The sequence below is a fragment of the Seriola lalandi genome, unplaced genomic scaffold (genome assembly GCF_002814215.2).
Source record: "Seriola lalandi dorsalis isolate HSWRI2012SDOR001 ecotype SW California unplaced genomic scaffold, Sedor1 jcf7180002054956, whole genome shotgun sequence".
NCBI lineage: Eukaryota > Metazoa > Chordata > Actinopteri > Carangiformes > Carangidae > Seriola > Seriola lalandi.
Window position 1 is genome coordinate 1,163,330 of NW_019525507.1, and position 25,571 is coordinate 1,188,900.

General features: G+C 38.4%; 1 protein-coding gene across 1 annotated transcript in view; it reads left to right on the forward strand.

The window, feature by feature from the left end:
* Nucleotides 1-228: 228 nt before the first annotated feature.
* LOC111645784 (cadherin-10-like) overlaps nt 229-25,571 on the forward strand; it is a 29,166-nt gene continuing 3,823 nt past the window's right edge. Inside the window, exons 1-11 of the mRNA XM_023395094.2 lie at nt 229-507; nt 6,347-6,688; nt 12,879-13,173; nt 16,123-16,242; nt 17,596-17,763; nt 17,883-18,064; nt 19,357-19,610; nt 20,651-20,787; nt 20,928-21,049; nt 22,404-22,512; nt 23,541-23,792. Of these exons, the coding sequence (XP_023250862.1) occupies nt 6,479-6,688; nt 12,879-13,173; nt 16,123-16,242; nt 17,596-17,763; nt 17,883-18,064; nt 19,357-19,610; nt 20,651-20,787; nt 20,928-21,049; nt 22,404-22,512; nt 23,541-23,792 (1,849 nt within the window). The 5' untranslated portion in view covers nt 229-507; nt 6,347-6,478. The remainder of the gene's footprint in view (nt 508-6,346; nt 6,689-12,878; nt 13,174-16,122; nt 16,243-17,595; nt 17,764-17,882; nt 18,065-19,356; nt 19,611-20,650; nt 20,788-20,927; nt 21,050-22,403; nt 22,513-23,540; nt 23,793-25,571) is intronic.

Below are 25,571 nucleotides of genomic sequence, written 5' to 3' on the forward strand. Positions count from 1 at the left end.
AGGGGCAGAGTCGCCTCAGCTTCAGCCTGGGTGACATCCACCGCCAGAAGTGATGCACTGCTAGAGAAAGAGAGAGGAGGGGAGAGAGAGAGAGAAAGAGAGGAGGGGAGGAAGAGGAGGGAAGAGGGAGGGAGAGACAGAGAAACAGAGACACAGAAAGAGAGAGAGAAGAGATGATAGAAAGAAAGTGTAGAGGAGGAAAGGGGAGAGAAGCCAGAGAGCGGGGAGGAGAAATGGAGCAAGGGAGGGCAGAGAGAAAGAGAGAAGCATAGAGCGAGGGAGGAAAGCAGGCGGGAGACTCACTCTCTCTCTCTCTCTCTCTCACACACACGCACTCACACACACACTCCCATACACATTCGCACCAGCTGTGCTGTTGTCAGTCTTGGAATGTAAGCTCTGCCGTTAGGAGTCAGATTCTCCACCGCTAAGCACTGCTCAGGAGTGGGAACACAGTACCGTGCACTCAGTGACACAGATGGATGCTAAGCAGTGAAAATCAAAAAGGTAAGGGCTTTTTTTTTTTTGATTAATGTTTAAGCATATATTTATATTTTGTCTGCCTCCAGACCCCTGAGGATGATCTGCTCCTTACACTGTGACAAAGCTAGACTAATGCAGCAGCATCTCAAGAAAAGAAGTGTTGCAACTTCAAAGAGGTTGGTAACAGCTAAACCAACTGAGCTAGCACATAATTAGATTTGTTGTCCAATTCTGATTTGAATTTGTTTTTAATTTAATGATGGTCAAGGTGTTTGAAATGAGAGAAACGGCACGTAGTAGCACCAGAGCAGATTCTCAATATTTTTTTTTTCCATTGACAAAATGGAACTTTAAGCTCATTAATGATTCATGATGAATTGAACCTAGAAATTAATACCATTAAGTATTTTTCTGATCTGTTCATTCCCTTTAAATGGTATAATACTCATAATATCCATGACACCTGTCACTGCATATGTAACTTTGAGGTGGGCGTTATAGCTCGGGGTCACACTGCGCTTTCATAAAGACTAGCATTAACTTTGTCACTCAATACAAAGTGCTAGGTCCAAGTAAGTGTTGTTCTGACTACACACTGTGCCACAGTGAATGCCAAAATAGCATATGTGCACGTATATATTTGTACCATGCTTGTGCCTGTCTATGTTAACATGAAATATTTATATATATATATATATATATATATATATATATGAATATCGCTAAGTGTGTGCATCTGCGTTTATGTGTGCACCTGTTCAAGTGTCCATGCCAAGCTCTGCGTGTGTGTGTGTGTGTGTGTGTGTGTGTGTGTGTGTGTGTGTGTGTGTGTGTGTGTGTGTGTGTCTGTCTGCTCAGAGGCAGTGCGGGCGAATCATACTTGTGATGTGCTATGAGCAGATTTGATGGAGAGGCACTGTACCATTCATATCTCTTAAAAAACGCATGGAGGTGTTTATCGTGGTGCTCGAGCGGTGCAACGAGAGCAGCTGACAGTGTTGCAGAGTACGTACATGTGCATATCGTCCACAGCACAAACTTAATCCAGCCCTCACTCTCTTTTTTCGCTCTTTCTATGCCGCCCAGTTCTCTGCATGATGCCTCATGCACAGACAGCTTTACAGTTACCAAAGTGATATATTAGGGTATAGTGGTGTGCAGCAGGTCATCCATGTAATGCCATTATTGTTTAGTGCAAATTAGCCACTAACATGCTCCTTGAATTATTGTCAGATATGGAGTGACCTTTCAGTGCTGAAATGAAAAGAGGTGGAAATCTGTTCTCCCACACTGGCAGAGAGGCTCTCATGAGCTTTCACACAGCTGGTTTTAAAGGATTAAACATGAATATTTATTTGATAAACACTAGAAATGTCAGTGAAGAAATGGTAAACTGGGAGAAGGAAATCAGGGTATCTTATCAACAAAAATATAGAAGTTATGTGGTCATTTTAATCTGCTTTTATTAAATTCCAGTATTTTAATGATATCTTTTCCCAGTGTATATTTTCTTATCATCTGGCGATGCTAGCCTAGATAGACTTTCCTTCACATAGTAGAAAGAGCTTTAGTAAGACAAATGTTGATATGAAGTGATAATTATTACTTTTAAAATGCATATACCCTCATGAACTCACCCCAATATAAATAAGGTTATATCTGTTTTAAATAATAGTGTGTTTTATATCATACTTTCACTGTCAACATTCCCTTTTCAAGAAAGAAGGCCCTCCCTCCCTTTCGGAGTAGTTTTTCAACGATGAAGTGTGCAGTGTATCACAAAATTGCTTAGAGGATTTCAAAACATGAGTAAAGCTTGCTGAGGTTTGCCAAAGACTGCAGCCAGTGAAGGCAGACTTGGGAAGGTCTAGGGCTCCACCAAGTGGAGGTTTGTACAGGTGCTGCATCTTGGTGCATCAACGCCCCTCATGCTAGATTTACACTCTTGTCCGTGCTGGTCTGTCAATACCAGCAAGTAATCACTGGAGCTACTCAAACTGACAATCAAACGGCACTAGTTTCTCGAAGCCAACTCCCATATATGCTTAATGTTTGCGCCCGCAAAAATGCTGGATTTTCCAGTTGTAAATCATGATATTGAAAAAAAACCAAAAAAACAACAACAACAAAAAAAAAAACAGTGCAGGTACAAATAATGGCAAAGATTATTCATGACACCAGTTTGATGACCTTGCAACCTTCCCCTGCCCTCCCTCCATCTTTGTCTTTTACTTTTCCAATTACTGTGTTTGTTTATGGTACTCATACAATATAGTCACTTGTTGAATTTCTTAATACTATAACACAAGGCTATAATTTGAATGGTGTTTGAATGGCAGCAGTTTCAAATTCGGTTGATGTTTGTGTAGCAGGTAGGAGGTTTTGGATGTTAGACGCTTGATCGTGTCATGCCACCCTTATGTAAAGGGGTGTGTGTGTGTGTGTGTGTGTGTGTGTGTGTGTGTGTGTGTGTGTGTGTGTGTGTGTGTGTGTGGTAATGTCCTTGGTTCTAGAGCAGTGTGGTTGTATGACAATGTACAGTAAAACACAAGAAGTAAGATATATATTTGTGGCTATGCACTGAAGATTTATAGAAATTTTTTGTAATCATTTTTCCAGTATATTAATGTTTTATTTGTCATGTTCAATGACAACTTTGTATTTTTTTGTATGTTGCAAAAAATACCAAATAGTCATATTGAAGAGGAGCACAATGTTAAGGTAAAACCACACAGAGTTGTATGTTAACATTACTCTTGGTGCAAACAACACAGAGACCAGATGGTCAATTTAGGCATTTATATCCTCCAGTGTATAGAAGAGTATCAATTTATTATGCATGCAAGACCTCTAAAATAGGTTTACCAACCAGACCTCTGCTGCACACTGCACCTATGATTACTGCCCTACTGAAATCAGAGAAGCAATAAAATTGCTTACTTGCAGGACTCGGTTTAATGTGTGTGGGGAAGCCTGCAAGTTCAATTTTGGGATCCATGTGCATACAAATTTATACAGACTAATGTGCAAGGCTGAGCTTTTCTAGGAAGCATATCCTGATGAACAGCTAGTTTATGTATCTGATCAAAGATATTCTTATTCAGCAAAACAAAAATAGATAATTTTGCAGATTACAGAAATGGGGCACAGCAGAGCTCGTGCCAGAACATGTCTTAGCCAAGAATAAGCAATAACCACCCTAGACAACACTTTTTAAATCACATTTAACAATTTTGTCCCTTCACATCTCTGGGTTTTAATGCAAAGCCATAAGCTGCCTACATCTTAATCTAATCATAAACATTTTTTTTAATAAACCCCGCTATTTAATAGGCTGAATAACTTGAGATAATTCAGCTTGAGTCTATAGGCTCTGGCATGGATTCAGCATGCTCACTCATCCTTTAATGGAGTGTTTGGAAGAATTCTGAAAAGACGCACTGGCCTAATGCTTAATAGGCACACCACATCAAAGATTAATATCCAGAATGCTATTAAAACTCAAGGACAGGCTGGAATGATAATTAGAAAATGCAATCACAAGCATCAGACTAGATTAATTGCAAGGCGGCGTTTCCTGATTTCAGAAATGCATGTGTCACACTCCTGCCACAATATGGTTATGCATAAGAAAATGACATAAAAGATGTATCAGCCATTTACAACACAATCTATATTTTATCTGCTCTACTATGGCTGTACTTTGACGAAGTCTCAGTACTTTCTGCTCTGCCGTTAGTCACATTTACAGTCTAGTTCAACATGTTTATAGATGCTTGAAGGGCTTGGGTCAGTTCTACCATACAACTGTATCTACTCCTGAGATATATGACATAGCTCTCTGTATTTCTATTTCTTTTAAGGCTTCATGGTGATGTTCATCCACAACAAACTTTGAGCAACTCAGTCAGAGCCTATTCTGGACTTGGGTGTTATTTGTGTTGCTAATTAAACAAATTCAAGTGATTACGATTGCGTGACGAAGAATGAGAATTTTTTTTATATTGAGATCTCATTAGCTCAGTTATTTCTTTTTTTTTTCTACTCACTGGATTACATTCATTCATTTATAATGCACACTTATATCATCAATGGAACCATAATACTAATTTGTTCATAGACAGTAACAGGCCTTTTGTTCATGTGAATACCCCCACTGACATTACGCAGCTTATTTAAGAGCTCTGAACAAAAGCAAAGGAATAGATAAACTAGCATGTGCTTTTATACAGCAGTCCCAGAGGTACCCAGTGAATGCTTGTCAGGATAAGTCTGGTACTCTAGCCTTCATATGGGAACCCTGCTAAATGGGCTCTTTTAGAAAGAGAGGCAAGATTTATTGGATTAACTTCCAAAAGACCATAAATTATGTATGCATATCCAAATTACCTATCAGGACCAGTCCTGGTGGAGACACTGCCTTAGTGAAGTATCGGAAGAAGACTCCCCAATAACACAAAATACCTTATCACAGGCACAAAGCCTAACAGATACCTGGGGATAATTTGGGTGTTTTGGCAATTTATAACATGTCTATATAGATTTTCCCCTTGTAGAGTAAATCACAATGTCTTGGGGGAATAAAAAATCTAAGGCATTAAGCATCACTAATGGATGCAAACACAAAAACTGGAGTACAAATTTGGGGCGAAAATGGGTAAGGGACAAGACAATTCATCTCAACATGCGTTAGTGAAATTTGCCCTATAGCTTTGCGATGTAACTGAATGACTGTGAAGCTAAGCATGAGAATAAAAACTGAGTTTCAGTGGAGCATTTTACAGTGGCGGCTTTTGCTCATGTCAGAAGCATTATGCTCCCTGAGATGCCTGTATTAAGCAATTCAAACATGCTCACTGGCTTTGAAGCACTGTTTGCATTATCATCAGTAATGCAACTTATAATTAGAGAAGCACGGCTCACTCCTTTACTCCCCAAACACAGAAAATGGATGAGATATGATAAGGGTGTTTGATTGTTAATTCCACTGGATTTACTAAACTATATGTAATTTGCATGCAAGTTTGGCACAGAAAAATGACAAAATACACATTTGTATTGATAGATTGCGGAACAGTGTGACAGATAAAACATGAATCAGTATTGTTTCTAAAGGACATCAATGTCAGTAAGAAAAGAAGAAGGGTCAGTGCACCAGAAGAAGACAGTGTGCAGGGCAGCTGCACTAAATTAATAAGACAACTAATGCAATAAAGAAAAAATGGCTGCAGCAAACACTAACACACAAATACCTCAAAGATTGACCATTTGTAACACAAAACAAAGAGCACACAAGGATTTGGTTTTGCAGTGATTACAATTGATTTGAATTTGGCATTCACAGAGTTGCTAATGTACTACAATGATTGGTGAAACATTTAAATCACAGTTGCTTGAATTTATCTACTGTCAATTTTCAATGTCTTTTATTTCCTTCAGTCGCTTTTCAGTTCCTTACAACTTCACAGCAATTTTGTGTCTATATTCTATATTCTGTCTACATATGAAATAATCATTTAATAAGTCAGATTTGACTAGTTTTAGCAGCATTCTTAGTTCTTCAATTTTTATTTCTCATTTTTAAAAACACATTTTATAATTCATTGGTCTCAGACAGTTCCCACCACTGAATTATGACTTTTAAATTCTCCTTCACTCACACAATGCACATGGATGAATTCCTATGTGCGTTGATTGCATAATTAGCTGCAGCCCTGGTACAGCTCAACAGCTTTGTGCTGCATTACATTTTGCCCTCCTGTAGTCTGCATGCTATTTCACTGCTAGGATTTTAAGTCTATTGTAGAGAAATACATAAGTGCCATTAAAAGTGCTTCTTGACTGAAGTTTCCTCTTTTCACAGGGATCTAAAGGACATCAAAGAGAGGAATACAATGTCTGTTCTGATGACACTGCCTTCCAGTGTTCATCCTATCAGAAGCTTATTACCATAATTCAGAAGTCATCCAGGACATTTCCCAGCTGACTGGATACCATGATAACCAATCAGATTCTGCTCCTTCTGATGCTCTCTATCCTGTGGCCCAGTGCTGCCCTGCCTTTCACACCTGGGAATATTGGGAATCTGTTTGGGATGGCAGAGAGTGATGGGAGGATTCTCCAGCGGTCCAAACGTGGATGGATGTGGAATCAATTCTTTCTGCTCGAGGAATATGGAGGAAATGACCATCAATATGTCGGCAAGGTAACGTGCCTGAACACACTGTCTGCAGACTAATTATAGAAGGTTTAGCTTGTTGAAGTAGTGTTTGATGTAATTGGCTGAAGACGAATGGGCTGTCAGAAATCTGGCTGTTTCGGGCACAGTTAACTGGGGCTATCGGAAAACACAGGAAGTGCACACAAACCAATCTTTGCCTCGAGTCTTTCTCAGTTTGAACTGTATGTTTTATCCTATCGTTTGTTAAATGAAAATTGAAAATATATACATTTCCTGTTGGGCACATTTCAACAACGCAATAATGATAATTTCTTATTGACGGCTTTTTAAAACTTTTTTTTATTTATTTTTATTTACTATAACGCCACTTTCATCAGCCAAGCAACTTAACCACTGCTCAATTCAGTAAATAATACCAAAGCTACATGAGTCACGAGCAACTAAGCTGAATCTTGAATCTTGCTTGTCAAGCTATTTTCCATGCCACAGCCATCAAGGACTTAGACGTCTTTATTTCAAATGACACCTTGAGGACATTTTATGGGCACTGTGACAGATACAGATGAAAATAAACAAATGAAACAAATGGACAGTAACACCTACTGCTCAGTAATTGAAATCAAACACACTCAAAACAAGAAAAATAATAATAGTGTTTATTTTTGTATTCAATTTCTTTGTAAGAACTCTCAACTATGTCAAGGCCCAGAGAAGTCTGATTCAAAACAGGCACAAGATTAAATCCAGTCTCAGATGTCAGTAGAGTGCTTTGGAGACCAAATTCAAAAACTCCAGCTCTTGCAAGACACTTTTCCTCCCAAGAATCACAAAAAAAAAGTTGAGTTTCGGGACAATGCTCCTCCTCCCCACCCGCCCAGATCAGAGAGGTTCTTGTCAGCTCACCCGTGCTAGCACTATAAAGACAGGTGTGATGGGGAACGCTACAGTTATCAACTCGAGGGAGGGAAATGAGGTGACTGTCGACAGCCAATTTTCTCAGAGGAAGCTGGCTTTCATCACACACCTCATTCTCCGGAGTAAACAAGTGTCTTGTGCAAGGTTGAGTAGGGGGATATGACAACTTCTTTTGCAGAAACCATCATCCTGATGTAGGTGAAAAGAAGGGAACAGCAAAAATAAATTGAATAGAGAAAGAAGGAAGAAGAAGAAGAAAACATATCAATCAAGAAGGCCAATGAAATTCACCTTGCTGTGTTATATGATGAAGCAGCAAAGCAAATGCTAACTATAAATGGGGCCATCCGTTGATAAATCAGTGACTGGTGCGATTTGGCTTTCTTCTCGTCTCTTTGATGCTTTCTAGCACCCAACTTCTGTGGCATGACAGCAATCACATTCGCCAGTTCTCCACTCTTCCTGTGTCCAATATAATTTGCTATTAAACTGTCAGAAAAACATGAGGCTGTAATAAATTACTGAGGGGGAAAATAGGGCAGCCACATACTGCCATTATGCTTTAGAGAAGAAGCTGTAGCGATCTATCACTAATTCCATCAGTTTAAATTTGGAGTTTTACATATAGAGACAGACTATGGTGGAGACATAGATTGATACAGATCAAAATATAGGGTGATTTATAGACAAAAACAAGGAGACCTGCGATGAATAGTCAATTTATCTCTCCAGCAACAGAAACTAAACCGGCAACTATTTTGATAACACTTTTTGGGTCCAGTGACAATACATTGCTTGTTTTGTAGTCTAAAAGCTTAAGATATTCAAACACAAAACATCACTGTGGCCTCTGACAGATTGTGAAAAAGTGCGTTAAAATAATAAAATAAATTCAAAAAATTAAAATCAATTGTCAACTATTATGATAATCGGTCCCCAAAGGAAAAGGCCAATCGTTCTTTGATTCCAGCTTCATAAATAGTTGGACATGCAGCTTGTCACTGGTTCATATATATATATATAGAAAACTCAACATCTTTGAGTTGTTTGCTTTTTGTGACCAGCAGTCATCTCAAAACATCATATTGTTTTTCAGACAAAACGATTAATCGATTCCTCACCAACATAATCAGAGAATCAATCAATAACGGAAATAACAGTTAGTTGCAACCCTTATAGATATAACGACCTACAGACAGACAGACAGATAGATAGATAGATAGATAGATAGATACAAAGACACAATGATAGAGAGACATTTTCAGATGAAGAGAGACAGAATTGGAAATGCAGACAGACAAACAGATAACATAAGAGAGGTAGAGAGAGAGAGACAAAAAGAGAGATGGAGAACTGAGACCAAATGCAAAAAGCACTTTCAAGCCCAGCACAAAGCCATCAAAGCCTTGATGGTCGCCCTCATAAAGATCATTTAATGGTCTTCGCAGAGCACTGTGGGAGACCTGTTTATTTCACATTCAATCAAACCTCTCCAATCAACCCACACACACTCACTAACTGTCACTTGAGGTTGATTTCTTGATTACGGCAATCAAATTTGATGTAAAGAACAGTCACACTCTTGTATAGCTCGCCTCTTAACGGAAAAGGAAGCAGTGCACCACTGCGACTCCAATACATAATAAATGCAACTCATATTGCTTATCAAGGTGTTCAAAAGAGATGCTGCTTTGAGGCTTACATGCTGAGTGCTGCTGACTGATACCCCACAGAATGATAAAAAAAAAAAAGAACTGCACTAGTAAAAGTGAGGTTTGGAGCACTTATTCTTGCTCAGCAGCAATTGTCAACACTGAAGAAAAAGGCTAGTATACTTTATGACTGTAAATATACTATGCAGTGGCTGTGCGTGTATGAAGCGTAAAACCCTCAAATCTCATTTTAACTGACTTTCACGGAGCCATTAATGAGTGTGAGCACTCACTGTGTGCAGCTGTGGTGCCCTACTTCTTAAGCAGGGCTGTGAAGTGTGAACACTTGCAATGCTGAGCAATACAACCACAAACTTTGGATTCTGGAGCATTTCAGTGGTGTGTTTGAAGTGAACAAAATCCTATTAAATTCTTGGTACACTGCATTGTCTTGTGCCTTGTAAACAAAATGTGCTGCCCTAAATTTGAATATTCAAGGTAGCTCTCTTTGTTGTGTTAATATTTTGCCAATAAGTATCCTTGAGGTTTTGCACGGCCTTGTTCTATACTTTCATGCACTAATTTTGTAGAACTTGAATGAACTATGCAAAAGTACAAAAAACACAACAGATAATGTAAGCTATAACTTTAACCTGCATATAATATATTATAGTGCAGTGCCCCAATACTAAAGAATTTTTGTCTATGTCTTAAGAGAAAGAAGGAGAGAGGGAGGAGGAGTAATTATTCTGTATCCGTTCTCACTCTATTTTCCTATCTCCTCTTTGCAGCACTGAGCAATGCTTACCAGAGACCTGACAAGAATTGCCAATGATTTTGCTGCTTTACTGACAATTCCTCAGTGTTTGTGCAAGGCGATTTAACTCATCAAGGCACTCTTCTGTGCTTCTGTTGTAAGGCCTTGAAAAGGCTGTGTTTGTGCTGCAAGGCCTTGAAAGGAGAGCCTCTAAATCTCTGTAAATATAGTGAGGTAGTGCTAACATTTGATTTTGTTAAGGCTGTGTGAAAACACTTTGTGTCACACTTTTGAATACACACAAGAGTATCAGTGCCATTTTTTTTTCTAGCTGTACTACATGTACTATGTTTACTCTGCATGTCAGATGCAGAGTATAGTGCACTTCGGCGTATGAAAACTCACCTCTGGTATATGTAAAGGTTGGTTTTTTACACTTTGAGTCACTAAATTAAATATGTAAAATTGATACTTCATCTTGATGGTGCTGTGATTAGGAAGTTGATGTAGTTGAAGCTAAGGGTTTGCATAAGACCAAGACAGACTAAGGTAAAAATGTAAAACACATACCACAAGGTTCTACAAAGAAATGTAAAGTTCTTATTATCCTGTAGGCAGCCAGCTACATAAAGTACAAGCTCCTTTGATGGCTCACTGTTTGTTGTTTTTGCCTCTCAGGTTCTTGTTTTTTTTTTAACACAATTAACAGGGACTGGGAAATGTGGTAATAATCCCAAAATCAAAAGATTTAGAAAATTGTAATTCCTGCAGTGTGGCATGATCTGAAATTGCGTTGTCCTAATAATTACACTGTAATCACAGGAGTGTTTTTGAATGTCGCAGTCCTGTAACAAAATATGTTCTTATTATGTTGCAGAGGAGTTCAGCATTGCGTACTAAGCATGTCCTAATGCATCATACAGCCTACACCACTACATAGACAATGAATTTCAAAGTGGAGAAAAGGTGACTGCAGCATTGAACAGATTTTCTTTTTTCTTTAAAATAAATTGCACATACTGCAGATATAAAGCCCCATTTTAATGCAAAAATTCGTACAAACACTCCCCTGCTTGCCAAAATTAGCCTGTCATTCATAGTCAATAGCAGTTGCAGCCTTCACATCCATAACACATCATAAATCCTTGGTTCACTGTTCTCCAGCTCAGGAGAGAATTCATATTCACAGACAATGAATAGGCTGTCCCAGAACACAAATATATGTGAAAATTCAAGCTGACTGATATTCCTATTTAATAGACTTTGGATAATGGAGTTCATCTGCATGAAAATATTTTCAAACAACGCCAAATACTGTGCATATTGCTCATTTGAACTTGACAGCATCTTGTTTTCACATGCGTCCCCATTTTTTAATTCTGCCTGAGAATAGCTAGCACTCTGGCAATACATTTCTGATTTCCATCCAAAGTTGTACTGTTGACATCACTCTTCCAACTGCAGGAAAAATAATTAGTTTCCTCACAGCATGCAGACATTAATATTAATAAGTTACTGACGTATATTCTGTGTCCCTAACTACTTGTCATTTAAAATGTGAACCCATGAGATAGTGCTCTAAATATATCTGCTGACAGATCCAGTACAGTAATGAGCTTGAATCAAGTGTCTGTCACAGTACGCCACCATTACTCCTCCATGACACTTGGAGCCGCTTCAAGGTGATGGATAGGTCAGAGGTGACTAATTTTAGCAATTGTTGCTGTAGGTCAGGTTTTTCGTCATTTTTCAAAGGGACAATTTAGAAGAAAAATCTAAGACTAATTTGATCCGGAGTAATGGAGTATGTCACACTTGACACTGCGGGTGCCAAGGCACTGTTCTGTTCTGAGACAGAAACAGATAGATTTCTCAGTGGGTTTACACCATTATCTCACTCTCAAACAATAGTGTCAAATCTTTTCCGACATCTACACTATGATTTAAATGTAGCTGAGGTCCCCTTAGCCAGCAAATTTATTTAATGTATTAATTCACAAGAAACCCATGCAGCATGTAATCTTTATTTACTGCATGTTCAGCAAGTGAACTTGAGGAAATGTGTGGATAAGTTTGGTCCTTGGATATTTCAAATAAAATATGAAGCAAAGCACAAGGCCAGTGAAGTCAAGTCAATTATGTTTTCAGAACTCACAAATTGGACTCTGAGGACTTTTTCGGAAAGTGTACAACATCTTCGATCCTCAGAGAGCCTATCCGATAGGAAAAAAATAAAATGAAATAAAAATAAAAAGAGAGCTTATCAGGCCAACCTAAGAGATTGCAGAGAGTTACAAGTTCACAAATGTTACCTCTACCTGTGCCTGTATTAGTTTATATTTATTTATTTATTCATTTATTCATTCATTCATTTGAAAGAAAAAAAAAGAAGAGAATTGCAACCAGGGCATGAAGCTTTAAGTGGGGAGTTGTAGAGAAGCAAAATTCTCTCAGTAATGCCTTAGAGAAAAGATCCACAAGAACAGGGTCATTTTACATTTATTTTATTCTATGTTTTTATACTGTTCACATTTTCAGTCACAGTCAAGAACAGCACAAAGTATTGCAAACAGACTTGTTGTTGGCAACAAGGGAGGCAATGTCTTGTTATTGTGTGGAGTGGTGCTCAAGGGCAATGATTACTCCACGTAAATATTCTTGCTAACTTTTCTCCTTCTTTTTTTTCCCTCCGTAGAATTTGACTTTTAAAAACTATCTAGTGTTGCCAATGGTTACAAAAACTTAATATCTGAAACTGAAAGCTGAAACTACAAGCCTGGAGTGAATTACGGAAGAGTGTGCAATATCTCCCACAGCATCACTGTATTTCCACAGTGTTTGACTGTAGTTTGTTGTTTTCTTGCATAAAATGTCTCTCTCTAATTTTCAGCTGCACTCCAACATGGACAAAGGTGAGGGAAATGTGAAGTACGTGCTGACTGGAGATGGGGCAGGCACACTGTTCCTGATTGATGAGAAGTCTGGAGATATTCACGCCACCAAGAGGTTGGACAGGGAAGAGAAAGCTATGTACACGCTGCACGCCAAGGTTCTGGACAGAAATACCAATGTGGAGCTGGAGCCGGACACTGAATTTAATATAAAAATTCATGACATCAATGACAATGCGCCAAAGTTTGCAAAGGACATCTACTTCGCCAGTGTCCCTGAGATGTCTGAAGTTGGTAAGTTACGGTTTGCTTTTACTTTAGAGCTGAATGGATTAGTGGATTAATCATGTAGTCAACAAAGTAGATCAACAAAAATTAATTGTCTACTATGCCAAATGTTCGCTGGTTTCCAGCTTGTCAAATGTGAGGATTTGCTGCTTTTTCTCTGTGTTATATCACTTCAGACTTATGCAAAATATGCAGCTTGAAGAAGTCACCTCATGCTCTGGCAAACTGTACCTTTTTTATTTCTTTTTTCATTCATAGACCAAAAGATTTAACGATCTATTGAGAAAATAATCAGCATATAAAACTGTGAGGAAAAATATCGGTCCTGATTTCATTGTATATTTAAGAATTGATGTAATAATATAATTAACAGGACTTTTACAAGACACACTTGCCAGGCAATGCAGAAAAACCCAAACACTGAACAGTGTTTTTCATCAGTCAGCTAGACCGGCCTAATGTGACACTGTATTCACTTCTTCAAAGTTATTTGCTGCTTTTGTGATCAGCCAGGCTCATTGGGCATTCATAACAAGTAATGCCATTTGCCATTTTTAATAGGCATAGAAATATTGAAAGTTTAGATTGTCACAGTCTTTCCAATTAAGGATTTGCTTCATTGCACTCCACTTCAATCCATTCAAGTAATATAAATAAACCAATCGGCATGAATATAAACAAAGCTTATGAAAATAATGCATGCAACTCGAAATCAATCCTCAATTATGCAACCACAAATTAATACACAGGAGCAATCAAGGGTAAATCAAAACCCAATTGTCTATATGACAAATAACAATGTCCTATTTGGAATTCATAATGCACTGCTCTTAGATTTCTCAGCTGCATGGATAATGGCGAAAGGTGGGTCAGGGTCACCACTGCTCGTCTCCGGACTAATAAACTGCCTTATATGTTCAGACTGAACACATTGGTTAATCAAGCCAGCCAGCCATGAAGAATCAGCGGCTCCCTTTTATGCTATCAGTGCTGGGGCTAAGTGGGACAGATGTTCAAGGGATCATTAGTATGCACGGAGACAGTCAGACCCAAACAGGACACGGCAGAGGTCCCCTGAATGCCAAGGACAGTATTTGCAATGTGGCATCATTGAAATGCTTGGGTTGATTATGCAGGATATAAAATGGAAGAGACTACAATGACAGTGTAGAGGAACTGAGCTCCTTCTAAGCTTAAATATCTAGTAATCTTAATTATTTTGCACACAAACAGCACATATTCGAGAACCTATTACTTAATTGTGGAAGCCGGGCATCTATATGTACTTTGTACACTTTTTTTACACATTTTATTTTTTCTGTTTTCATGGTCTATGCTTCAACACAGTTGATTTGAAATAAAATAATGAATACTACATTGAAGTGCCAAGTCTCAGCTTTACTTTGAGCAGGTTTTCATCAATATTGTCCAAACTGTATGGATGATGTAGCCCTTTTAACACATTGTGCTGAAACTGCACAATGTGTTATAAAGTCAAAAGTAATTGGACAACTGGCTACAGAATGTTTCTTGGGGAGCTGTGTATCGTGACTCAGAGCTGACTGAGAGTTGCCATTTAGATTGAGGTGGAGTGTCTGTCAATGAGGAGTGATGAGGGGACCATGTGAGTGAAGAGGAGACATTTGACAATATCATGACCCTAACCTCTGAGGATACACCACCAAGATGCAAACCAATGGTAAACCTCAGAAACAGAAAGGCCGGACTGCGGTTTACAAAAACACATAAATAGAAACCATCAGAAAGTTCTATGGACTGATGAAACAAAAATCAACCTCTATCAAAATGATGGAGAGAGGAAATTGTCGAGAGAAAAAAAAACAAGCAGCTCATGACTCAAGGCCACCATCTCATCTGTCAAACATGGCGGTGGTTCTTTAAAGGCTTGGGCACGTATGGTTCCAATGGAACAGACACATTTATTGATGATTTCACTGCAGACAGAACCAACATGGTGAATGCAGAGGTATACAAGAGGATTCTGTGAGCTCAGATTCAGCCAAGTGCATCTTAATTCACGGGTCATATGTGAAATATGGTGGTTATGTCTGACTTCACATGTATCTATCCAATTACTTTTAAACCCCTAAAGTTTGGTCATTAAGTGCTAAAAGGGCTATATCTGAAACTGTTTTTTTTTTCTACAATCATGTAAACCTACTCAAATGAATGCTGAGACTTGGCACTTTAACATTGGATTCCATTATTTAATTTTCAATTTGATGTGATGAAGCACAAAGCCTGAAGAACACAAAATGTGTAACTGTCCAAATACTTAGAGTCTGGAGAATAATAAAGCATCCATCAGCCCAGTAATTATATTTCAGCTCCTCAACTCATCGGTAGAAGCTTGTCAGTATTTGCCAAATGTTGCCACACCTCTGATTCTGACAACATATGAGAACAAAAAGAAAACAGACAGAAGCTTTCAGTCTCACTGATATTTAAAAAGGGATCCAACTACTAGGACACCATGGTTTAATCAAAGCAATAATTTTCACTGAGGTGCCAAATGAGACCCAGCCACAATGCAAGCCTATCACTTACATTTCACAGTTTAAGCAGCTGTGGCAAATACCTTGTTGTTTCTTTAAAAAGGGAAGAAAAGATGAGTTATGCTATGTTCCTGATTGACTGTACCAAGACATTACTTCCTCTTTGTAGCCCACTAATTTGACTTTCTCCAGATCCTTGTTGTTTGACATGAAAATTAGACATTAGTCACTGGGTATCACTGAAAGACGAATAATATCAGGAAACTGCTGGTATTAAAGCTGTCAGTAGGATTGCATTGTGCTGATGGGTTTGCAGCAAACTCCATTTTTATGACAGTGAAGCAAATAAAAATATGTTGAGTCAGTTACTTGATCGTGTCTCGACTCAAAGTGTGCGGCATCACGGCTTTAGAATTGACTCTGCATGTTCTATTTGCAGGTACATCTGTTGTCACCGTTACTGCCACTGATGCTGATGATCAAACATATGGGAACAGTGCCAAGCTTGTGTATAGCATCCTACAGGGACAACCATATTTCTCAGTGGATTCTGAAAATGGTAAGCCAAACCCAGCAGGATCTCTTTGCATCTTCTAATGTAATGCAAGTCTATAAACAGATCTCACGCGCTGCTCGGGTAAGTGTTTGTGAGAATTAAACAAGCTGAATAAGGATTTGCCTCTCAGTCAGACTGATCTGATAAAAACTTGAGATTTTAGTCTAAGCTACTACTGTAAATTTACTTTAGGAACACATCAATGAGATTCCTCATTTCATCTTAAATTTCAAATTCAGTTTTCTTTCTACTTTTCAGTACATTAAATATGACAAGCTGAACCTTTTCAAGAAGATAGTGGTTTTTGTGGTTATCAAATTTCTATAAACATATAACACAAATTTTCTTTTTACTTATGTATGTACTTATTTATAAGCCATTCACTTTTACCGTGACTCAAACTTGAAAAGGAAAACTCTTTCAAAGCCATTATTTACAATATTTATTTACAGCATTTCTAACTAATATCTGACATATTGTGACATAAGCTTACAGTATTTGCCATCCTAAGATGAGGTAAAAGTTTTATCATTATCTCAGGCATACGGAGGTGCTTCTGTGATGTTTTTAGCTCGAATTAGGGTGAAAATAGCTAGCCTGTGTCCGTCCATGACAAATTCCAAAAATTGCAAACTGCCTCATTGGATGTGTTAATTTAGCCTTTAGCGACAGTTAGAATATGCAGGGTATCTGACTTTGTTGACCAACAACAGTTGAGGTCCATATACGTGCAGCATTAGTCCTTTCTGATTTCAACAGCAAGTGTGCTTCTTTAAGAAATATAATGGCACCTTGACTATTCTTTTATTTAAAATAACGAGGAAATACTCGTTAGGAATCAATGAATCTGCCAAGTCACAAAATGTTGAACCAAAAACTGTATATTGTGGCACTCACAGCGCATGGATGAGTTCAGGTAAAGATAGACTTAAATACTGAAAAAGTCAGAAGTGATGTTAAAGATGAGACAAGCTGTGTTTGTTTTATCAACATCAATTAGAGGCTTTTGTTGTTTTAAACCTATCCAGACGCAAGACTCAGGATGCTCTGCACTTTGTATGCCCACCAATCACCCAAACCACCTCCAACAACAAGCATGTGGTAAATAACTGTAGCACTTGTAACAGCAGAAAAAAATTGCCAGGGAACATAATCCAGGCAGCTATTACATTTTTCCCCTCAAAACACAACTGACAAACCAAATTAATAGTATATAAATGCAATTTCCTACAAAAATAAGGTTGAGAACAGAGATGGAACTGATCATCTTATCAAATTTTCAGGAAGACAGCATATAAATTTTCCAGTTTTCTTTTAAACTGGCAAATGTGGGAGAAAGAATGTTATTTTTTCCAGGCACCATCAAAACAGCCCTGCCTGGCATGGACAGAGAAGTCAAGGAAAACTACCAGGTTGTGATCCAGGCTAAGGACATGGCTGGACAAATGGGTGGGCTTTCAGGAACCACCACAGTCAGCATCACCCTCTCTGACGTAAACGACAGCCCACCACGCTTTGCTAACCGTAAGAGGCCATTTTCTCATAAGTTCATAAGTGAACTTTTGTTCAAAGACAATTCTCTTATAATACTCATAATACATCCAATTCCACAATAAATTTGTTTTGTTCACTCTCATGTACAGATTCCTTTCGTGTGACTGCTGTGGAGTCGACAGAGATTGAAGGCGCTATTGGCCGTATTAAGGCTGATGATCCAGATATTGGACGCAATGCTGAGATGGAGTACAGTATTGTTGGTGGTCATGACATATTCAATATTATCACTGACCAAACCACACAAGAGGGAGTCATCATAATCAAAAAGGTGAACCCAGTTTTGTGTCTTTTTTCCCCTCTGAGGTGCTTTACAGCCTTCTTTTATGTATTTTAAAGGAGCTGTTTGTAAGTGTTGCTATTGCTACATAGCCAGTGTTAGCATCAACAGCTGTTTACTTACGAATCTTGCCAAGAACATCAGTCATCGTTGCACTTACAATAAAAGAGGTTAAAATATGCCCACTGAGCAGCGCTACATCTTCAGGGCAAATTGGAGGCTACAGCAGCTTATTATCGGAAAGTGACGAGATGGGCCAATTGGGCGAGAGCTAAATTTTTAGCATGCTAACTTAAGTTAAAGATAGTAAGTAACAGACACAAAAGTATAACAAGAGTTAATGTTAGCATGCTTTCCCCCGCTGGAGACAGCTATTGCTAAGTAAAGGAATTAAGTTTGATGCTGAATTGACAACATTTCCTCTCGACTGGTAAGTAAACAGCTGCTAATGCTAACACTGGCTATGGACCAAGAGCAAAACTTACAAATGGCTCATTTAACTGCTTTGTGCTTTGTAGTCTGTAACCAGCAGCAAACAGTCATGTAAGTATTACTTCAATGATAATGGCTGTGCAATCAGACAAAACACTTCTTGGCACAAGTGACATGCTTTCATAAAACTGAAATGAAAAGCCTGGTCATCAAAAAATGCTCAAGTGTTTCAAGGAAAGCCTTTGAATGAAACGTGTTTATACATCAGGTAATACCTACGATATCTGTTTTTAAACGTATATGAAAAAATGTGACTTTTAAACTCAACACTACATTAAGATGTTTATCTATCACAAGATTGAAAGTGAAACTCCTAAAAGGTTGAAGAATTAACCTTTAGGAGCTTCTCTTGACTGACTTGACTCAAGTTGTACTATGTTTAAATTTAAATTAAATTTGAGCTCTCTCTTTTTTATCTCTTTTTAATATGTACGTTTCACTTCAATGGAAAGACAGAATAGTACAGTTTGAGATTAGAAACCACCCCTGATAACGTTTATTCATGTAAGAAAGACGACAGAATTTATTTTTGAACCGCTGTGTAAAATCAGATACCCTAAGCCTGTGAAATGAATAATATAAAACAGTCTTTTGCTAGAAACTCCTTTTAGTTTTCCCCTAAGACTTTCCAGATCAGTATTCCTCACTTGGATTTGTAACTTAGAATTTAGAGTACGAAAAAGATAAAGGCAGACAAATGAAATGCAATAAATTGCCTATCAAAATCCTAGAGGCTGACTGTTTTTATGGAAAAGTCTACAGCTTGACTTCTGATGCTCTTTCATCTCCAGGCACTGGATTATGAAAGTAAGAAGGACTACGAGTTCAGAGTGGAGGTGAAAAACACCTACTTAGATGCAAGGTTCATCCTTGGTTTGCAATTCAAAGACTACGCCACGGTCAAGGTAACAGTAGAGGACGTGGATGAGCCCCCTGTTTTCACCAGGAACCCTTACATCATCGAGGTGCATGAGGACACAGCTGCTGGCAGCTTTGTCGGCGTGGTGTCGGCCAGGGACCCCGATGCTGACAACAAGCTAGTCAAGTACGCTACAAGAGACAGATAGATGTGTTTAGACCCTAAACAGAGTCAGACTGTTAAAGCCAAATGCCAACTCTCTTTTCTACCTTTTCACAACAAATTAATTCCCCTTGGGCATCGAGAACTCACACTTTCGTCAACTTAAAAATTAATCAATGACCTGTTAAGCAAAGATTTCCTCACCAAGCAAGTGAGTGCAACGTTCTATTGTGGTAATTTGATTGCTTCAAAACTCATTGTTCCAGCTTTAATTAAACTGGTATAAAATCAATAAGAAAACAGGCAACACATGGTAGAAATACAAAGTCTCCTCTTATCAGTTTCTTAGAGTGAGGACAAAAATGTGCCCACTTGGCTAAATCTAATCCATCAGCCTAGCCATGTGTCAGTGTGTGTGTGTGTGTGTGTGTGTGTGTGTGTGTGTGTGTGTGTGTGTGTGTGTGTGTGTGTGTGTGTGTGGGGGGGTATTATTCATGGGTCCCTCCTGGTGATTTCCCAGTGGAAAATGGCAGCGGCCCTGTGAAGTGAATACAGACACTGTTTATTTCCCAGAATTATGTAAGCCCTCTGTGGCACTGCACAAAGTCAAAGTGAAAGAGCCTAATTTGCTGTATCGATTCACACAGCTCAGTGCCGCCATTCCACACATATGGCGCCTGCCCGTCTCTGACACAGAGAAATGCCACTCTCGGCCCATGCCACATGGTGTATTGTGTTGCATATTCAAATTTCAGTGGAATATGAAAGCTGACGATGACAAATGAGGGGGCACGCAGACAGATGTATCATCTCCTGACAACGGAGAGAAAAGAATACATTCTCTTTTGGAAACGAGTGAAGCACAAAACACATCTATATGAAGTTAAGGTGTGAAGACAGATCTGTGCAAGACAAAAGGATTAAAACTGCACTCAGTTTTATTAGCAAAACTATATGTACTCAAATGGCCAAGACAGTGACACATAACCTTAATGTGCTCTGCTTACAGTTCTTCAGGACATATATGCTGGCATAAATAACAATTTTTTGTGTTATTGTTTCAGATATTCCATTGATCGGCACACAGATCTAGAGAGATTGTTCAACATTGACTCTGTGAATGGCACCATCACAACACTGAAAGCACTCGACAGAGAAATGTCCAAATGGCACAACATCTCTGTGGTGGCCACTGAAATAAGTAATTTCAATTTCTAACATACTTTACGTCACAATCAGTGATTTATGATTTTGTATAACTTTTATCATTAAGGTTGATTTTTTGTTTGTTTTTTTCGTGTATTTTGTTGTTTTCCAACCTTGACTTTTTATTTATTTCAGATAATCCACGTCAGACAACTCGAGTGCCTGTGTTCATCAAGGTGTTAGATGTCAATGACAACGCCCCTGAGTTTGCAATGTCCTATGACACATTTGTCTGTGAGAACGTCAAAGCAGGACAGGTGCTTAAAATCCATGATCTCTCGTCTCTCTCATCTCCATAAGGATTTGTTAAATTAATAATTATCACTGAAGCATAGTGTAAGATCTATTAAGACAAATTCTTAAGTTGTGGCACAGTTAGAGATATTTGTCAACATAGACTGTTCCTTATTATGTTGCATAATTATCAGCCTTTAGATAATGTGAAGTTATATTGTATGAATTAATGCAAATGATGCTGAGCAAACAGGGTACAGTATGATGGCTGACTCTAGGTAATTTCATGAGTCCAGAGTGGTACAGTATTTTGTATGTGTGTATTCACCAGAAACCAATATGCATTGACATACATTAAATGAACCTGGAAGCATGTAACATGTGGTTGACATTATGCTCTGCTCTGAGAAGAGCTACATGAACAAGTCAGACAGTTTAACCAAGGGAGCAGTCATCCACCAATCACTGCCTGTCTCTGTCCACAAAACTCACATGCCATGTACATGGTGCATACTCAGAGAGCCATCACTCACACTAGAGCCATGTGTTAATTGTTGTGGAGTTTCAAGAGACAGCAAATCCCTTAATTATCTAAACACTCCTCACTAATTACTGATTAGTCTAGTATGTATCTGATTGGCCTCGGTTTATTCTCAGTAAATATTTTCTTCTGCAACACTGAGGTTAAAACATGCAGTCTTGCTTTGCAAAGAAATAAATCATAATGGAGAAAATTGATTTGACTGTAATCAAAATGCCACTTTGTTTTGTCAAAGTATTTGTAGTGCACATTTAAAAACAACAAACGCTGGCCAGAGTGATTTACTTAGAGATTAATTTATGGGATTATTTGATGAATGATTACAATGAAATAAAACCACAGAAGTGATCAAATGACAACACAGACAAATAAGAAGATATAAGTAAATTACTGAACCATATATTATACGGATGATAACTACTGGAAGGTTAAATATAACATATGGGTTTTTAGAGCTATCAGAGAGGAGGAGATCTAATAGTGAGTAGCAAACTGTTTCAAAGTTTAGGACCAACAACAGAAAATGCTGGTTCACCTTTGGATTTTAAATGGGTGTCTGGAATGGAGAGCACTGACTGGTGCAAAGATCTGAGGGGTCTGGAGGTGGAAAAGGGGAGGAGCAGTTCAGAGATACAACCTGGTGCTAGTACATGCAGTGCTTTAAAAACACATCAAAGAAACTTAAAATATAGAGGCCAACACAGGGGAGATATGGTCTTACTTGTTGGTACCAACGTGTTTTAGATTAGATGCTTGTAGATTTCCCCACTAAGGAGAATAATTATGAGCTTTTGTGTGTTCTTTTTCTCTCTCATACTTTCTTCTGTCGTTTGTAGCTGATTCAGACAATAAGTGCTGTTGACACAGACGAACCCCTTGTTGGACACAAGTTTGTCTTTAGTATAAGCGCCACCAACCCAAACTTCACCATCGAGGACAGGGAAGGTAAGATAAGCATTTTTGCAACTCCTAAACGAATAGAAATAATTTTCTATGTTTGTTACAATAAACAATTTCATTCCTGGTTTCCGGCAAATGGGGGAATGCGGTTTGAAAATGTGGTTTGATATGATGTAAATGTTAAGGGCCTTAACCTTAATGTGATGTAGAAAATCATAGATTAGAACTGAATGTATTCAGTATATTTGACAGGAAAAAATATACATTTCTATTGTGTGATTGTGGTCTTTTGATTGACTTTGTATTGTTGGTATCCTTTCTCTTGATTTGTTCAGCAAAACTTCATTTACAGTAAAGCCATGGTGAAAGTCGGTCTTCAGGCAGGCATCCCACATCTATCATGCACTGTGTTATAGAGGGATTTTAGTTTTTCTGTCATACAAAAGAAAATATTTAGTTATCGAAAAATATGTGTTTTTTTTTCAAATGGAGAGAGAAATGCAGCGGTAGTTGAAAAAGCTTGCAGTCACAGTTTGGACAACTCTGATGGCTGGATCTGTTTATTCCCTTTATATTTAGTATAACTGGTCAGTATGCCTAGTCCTAGTTTTAGCATCGAATCAGAGTAAATTGTGACTGAAACTGGGATGGCATTGCAGTAAAGTGAAAAGACTGCATCAGAGACTTAAGATGGAGACTGAGTGGAATTATAACAAACAAACTTTGGACTTTAATTAGTTTTGCATGAGTGTTGCCATGCGTAACCTAAAGGCTATTGTCTTTTTAGGATGAGGACAACTATATGATTACTAATTAAGCAATATTCAAAATAATTTTTGAGGAATTAAGATTTTTTAATAAACAGCATTGTTATTAATATTGCTTGGTGCTTTGTTTGAATTAATATTTAGAGACCTTAGTAATTTTCAATGGCACTGCAAAGTTATTATGAGCTGTCTGTCACAGGAGAGACAGAAAAGGAAATAAAGACTGCAATTCTTTCCTGTAAGATCATCTAGCTAACTGAAATATCTCATCCCTGACAAGCTTTGCCCATTTGCATCTTTCCGCAGATAACACTGCCAATATCCTGACGCTTAGGGGAGGTTTCAGCCGACGTGAGATGAGCATGTACTTCCTGCCTGTAGTAATCTCAGACAATGACTACCCCATTCAGAGCAGCACCAGCACACTGATCGTGCGCGTGTGTGCCTGTGACAGCCGTGGAAACATGCAGTCATGTAGCCCCGAGGTCCTGCCCTTCTCAGATGGTCTCACAACTGGAGCTCTGGTTGCCATACTGCTCTGTGTCATTATTCTCCTCAGTAAGTCCCCCTTGTGTATGAGCATGTGTATGTGCAGGTGTGTGACCATGTATGTTTTAACCCTTTTTGTTATTCCTGTAATGTTTGATTCTTGTTTATGCTGTGGTCTCAACTGTTGCTTATAGTAGCATCTCAGTTCTTCTACTGAAGTCTATATCTTTTCATTTATATAGCCTGTGATTAAAAATTGGCCTCAGAGAACTTTAAAATCTATACAATTTAGAGCACCCTCTATCCTTAAGGCTCAGAGAAAACCCTTCACTATATCTTGGCCCACTTAGTTACTGTTGCTATGCCAGCCAAGCTTTCTATTCTAGCATCGCACATATCCAGTTTACAGTGATAACAGCAGCAAATTTTGAAATTTGTAATTACTTATGAAGTAATAGGCATTTCACACAAAATTCAACAAAAGCAGTCATCTCAGTTCTGTTGGTTTTGCTGGATGATATGAGAGCCGTCGAGGTATCGGCTATATCTAACTGGCTAATTGATGTCGGCTCCTTGAGTTGGCTGAAAACTAAAACATCTCCAACTGAGTTCTATTTTAAAACAACAACCCTGTAAAAAAAATAAATAAATAATAATAATAATAATAATAAAAAGTCTCATGTTTCCACTTAAGAGGCTGAAGACAGACTAAAGCTACATGTCCCAGGCAAACAGTCAGCATCATGACCAGTAAATGTTCCTTGTAGAGGACATGTAAATAAGGAGCAGCCTTCTTGTTGTATAGCAGGGTAGCAGGTCAACCCTAGTATCTTATTACAAAATTTTAAATAACAATGCAATATATGCTGGTATGGATGCTTAGTACCTAAAAAGTCCCAATGGAAAGATAATACAGGCTAGATTTGAGCTGTATTGTCCATATTTTCAAAAAGTAAGTGTCATTTCAAATACAATAACCTTAGTAGTATTAGCACTGAGTTTGAAACACATAACCCTAGGTCAAGTAATAAGGTTGGGGTTGCTGGAGAGTAAAGTTCGCTGTAAAGAGATGGAGAGACCATTACCATAAACTTGGATATAATAGCTTCCATTCTACTTTCCCACACAACAAACATGTCAGTCCTTAACAGGCTTTTGTAACATAACCTGTAACCCCACCTAATAATGTGGTTAGCTAAAGATACGCTCTTTGGCTGTGCAGGCAATGCTGGGTCTCTAATAAATGGTAAATTAGGACACCGGACTTGCTGATATTTGCAACTTATGTAAGAGCAGACAAACACACACTGTTGAAACCATTCCCTATACTTTTGCTGGTTGTGTTTTTGGGATTGGATAGGCAATTAAATAACCAAATATTTCATTTACTGGAGCTCAATGAACACCTCTTCAGCTTATGGAAAAATCCAATGCTTGAAAGCCCTTTGTTTGCTAGGCTATGGTTGGACAATCACTGTTTCTGAATGGGGTTAAACGAACAGTAAATTCTTTCAACTCCAAATTCCTGCAATGTTAAGTACTTTTCCTTTATGAAAATTGAATTTTTCCAAACAGAGATTGACCAGACCTGAGGTCACATAAATGTCAGTAGCATGCAAGCACTATGGAAGCATGTATCTGTCCAATCTACACGGGCCCCCATTGCCACACTCAGAAACAGCTCTCTTTTTAGCTTAACAGCTCCTAAGCTCTTGGTCAGACAGGAGTCAGCCAGTCTGAATGACCTTGCCACAGCATTAAGTGGTAGTCAAGCAAGTGGTTTGCTTGTGGGTCCATAGTGTGGGCACATGCCTCACAAAAAGACCCCAGACAGACCTAACTTTCATA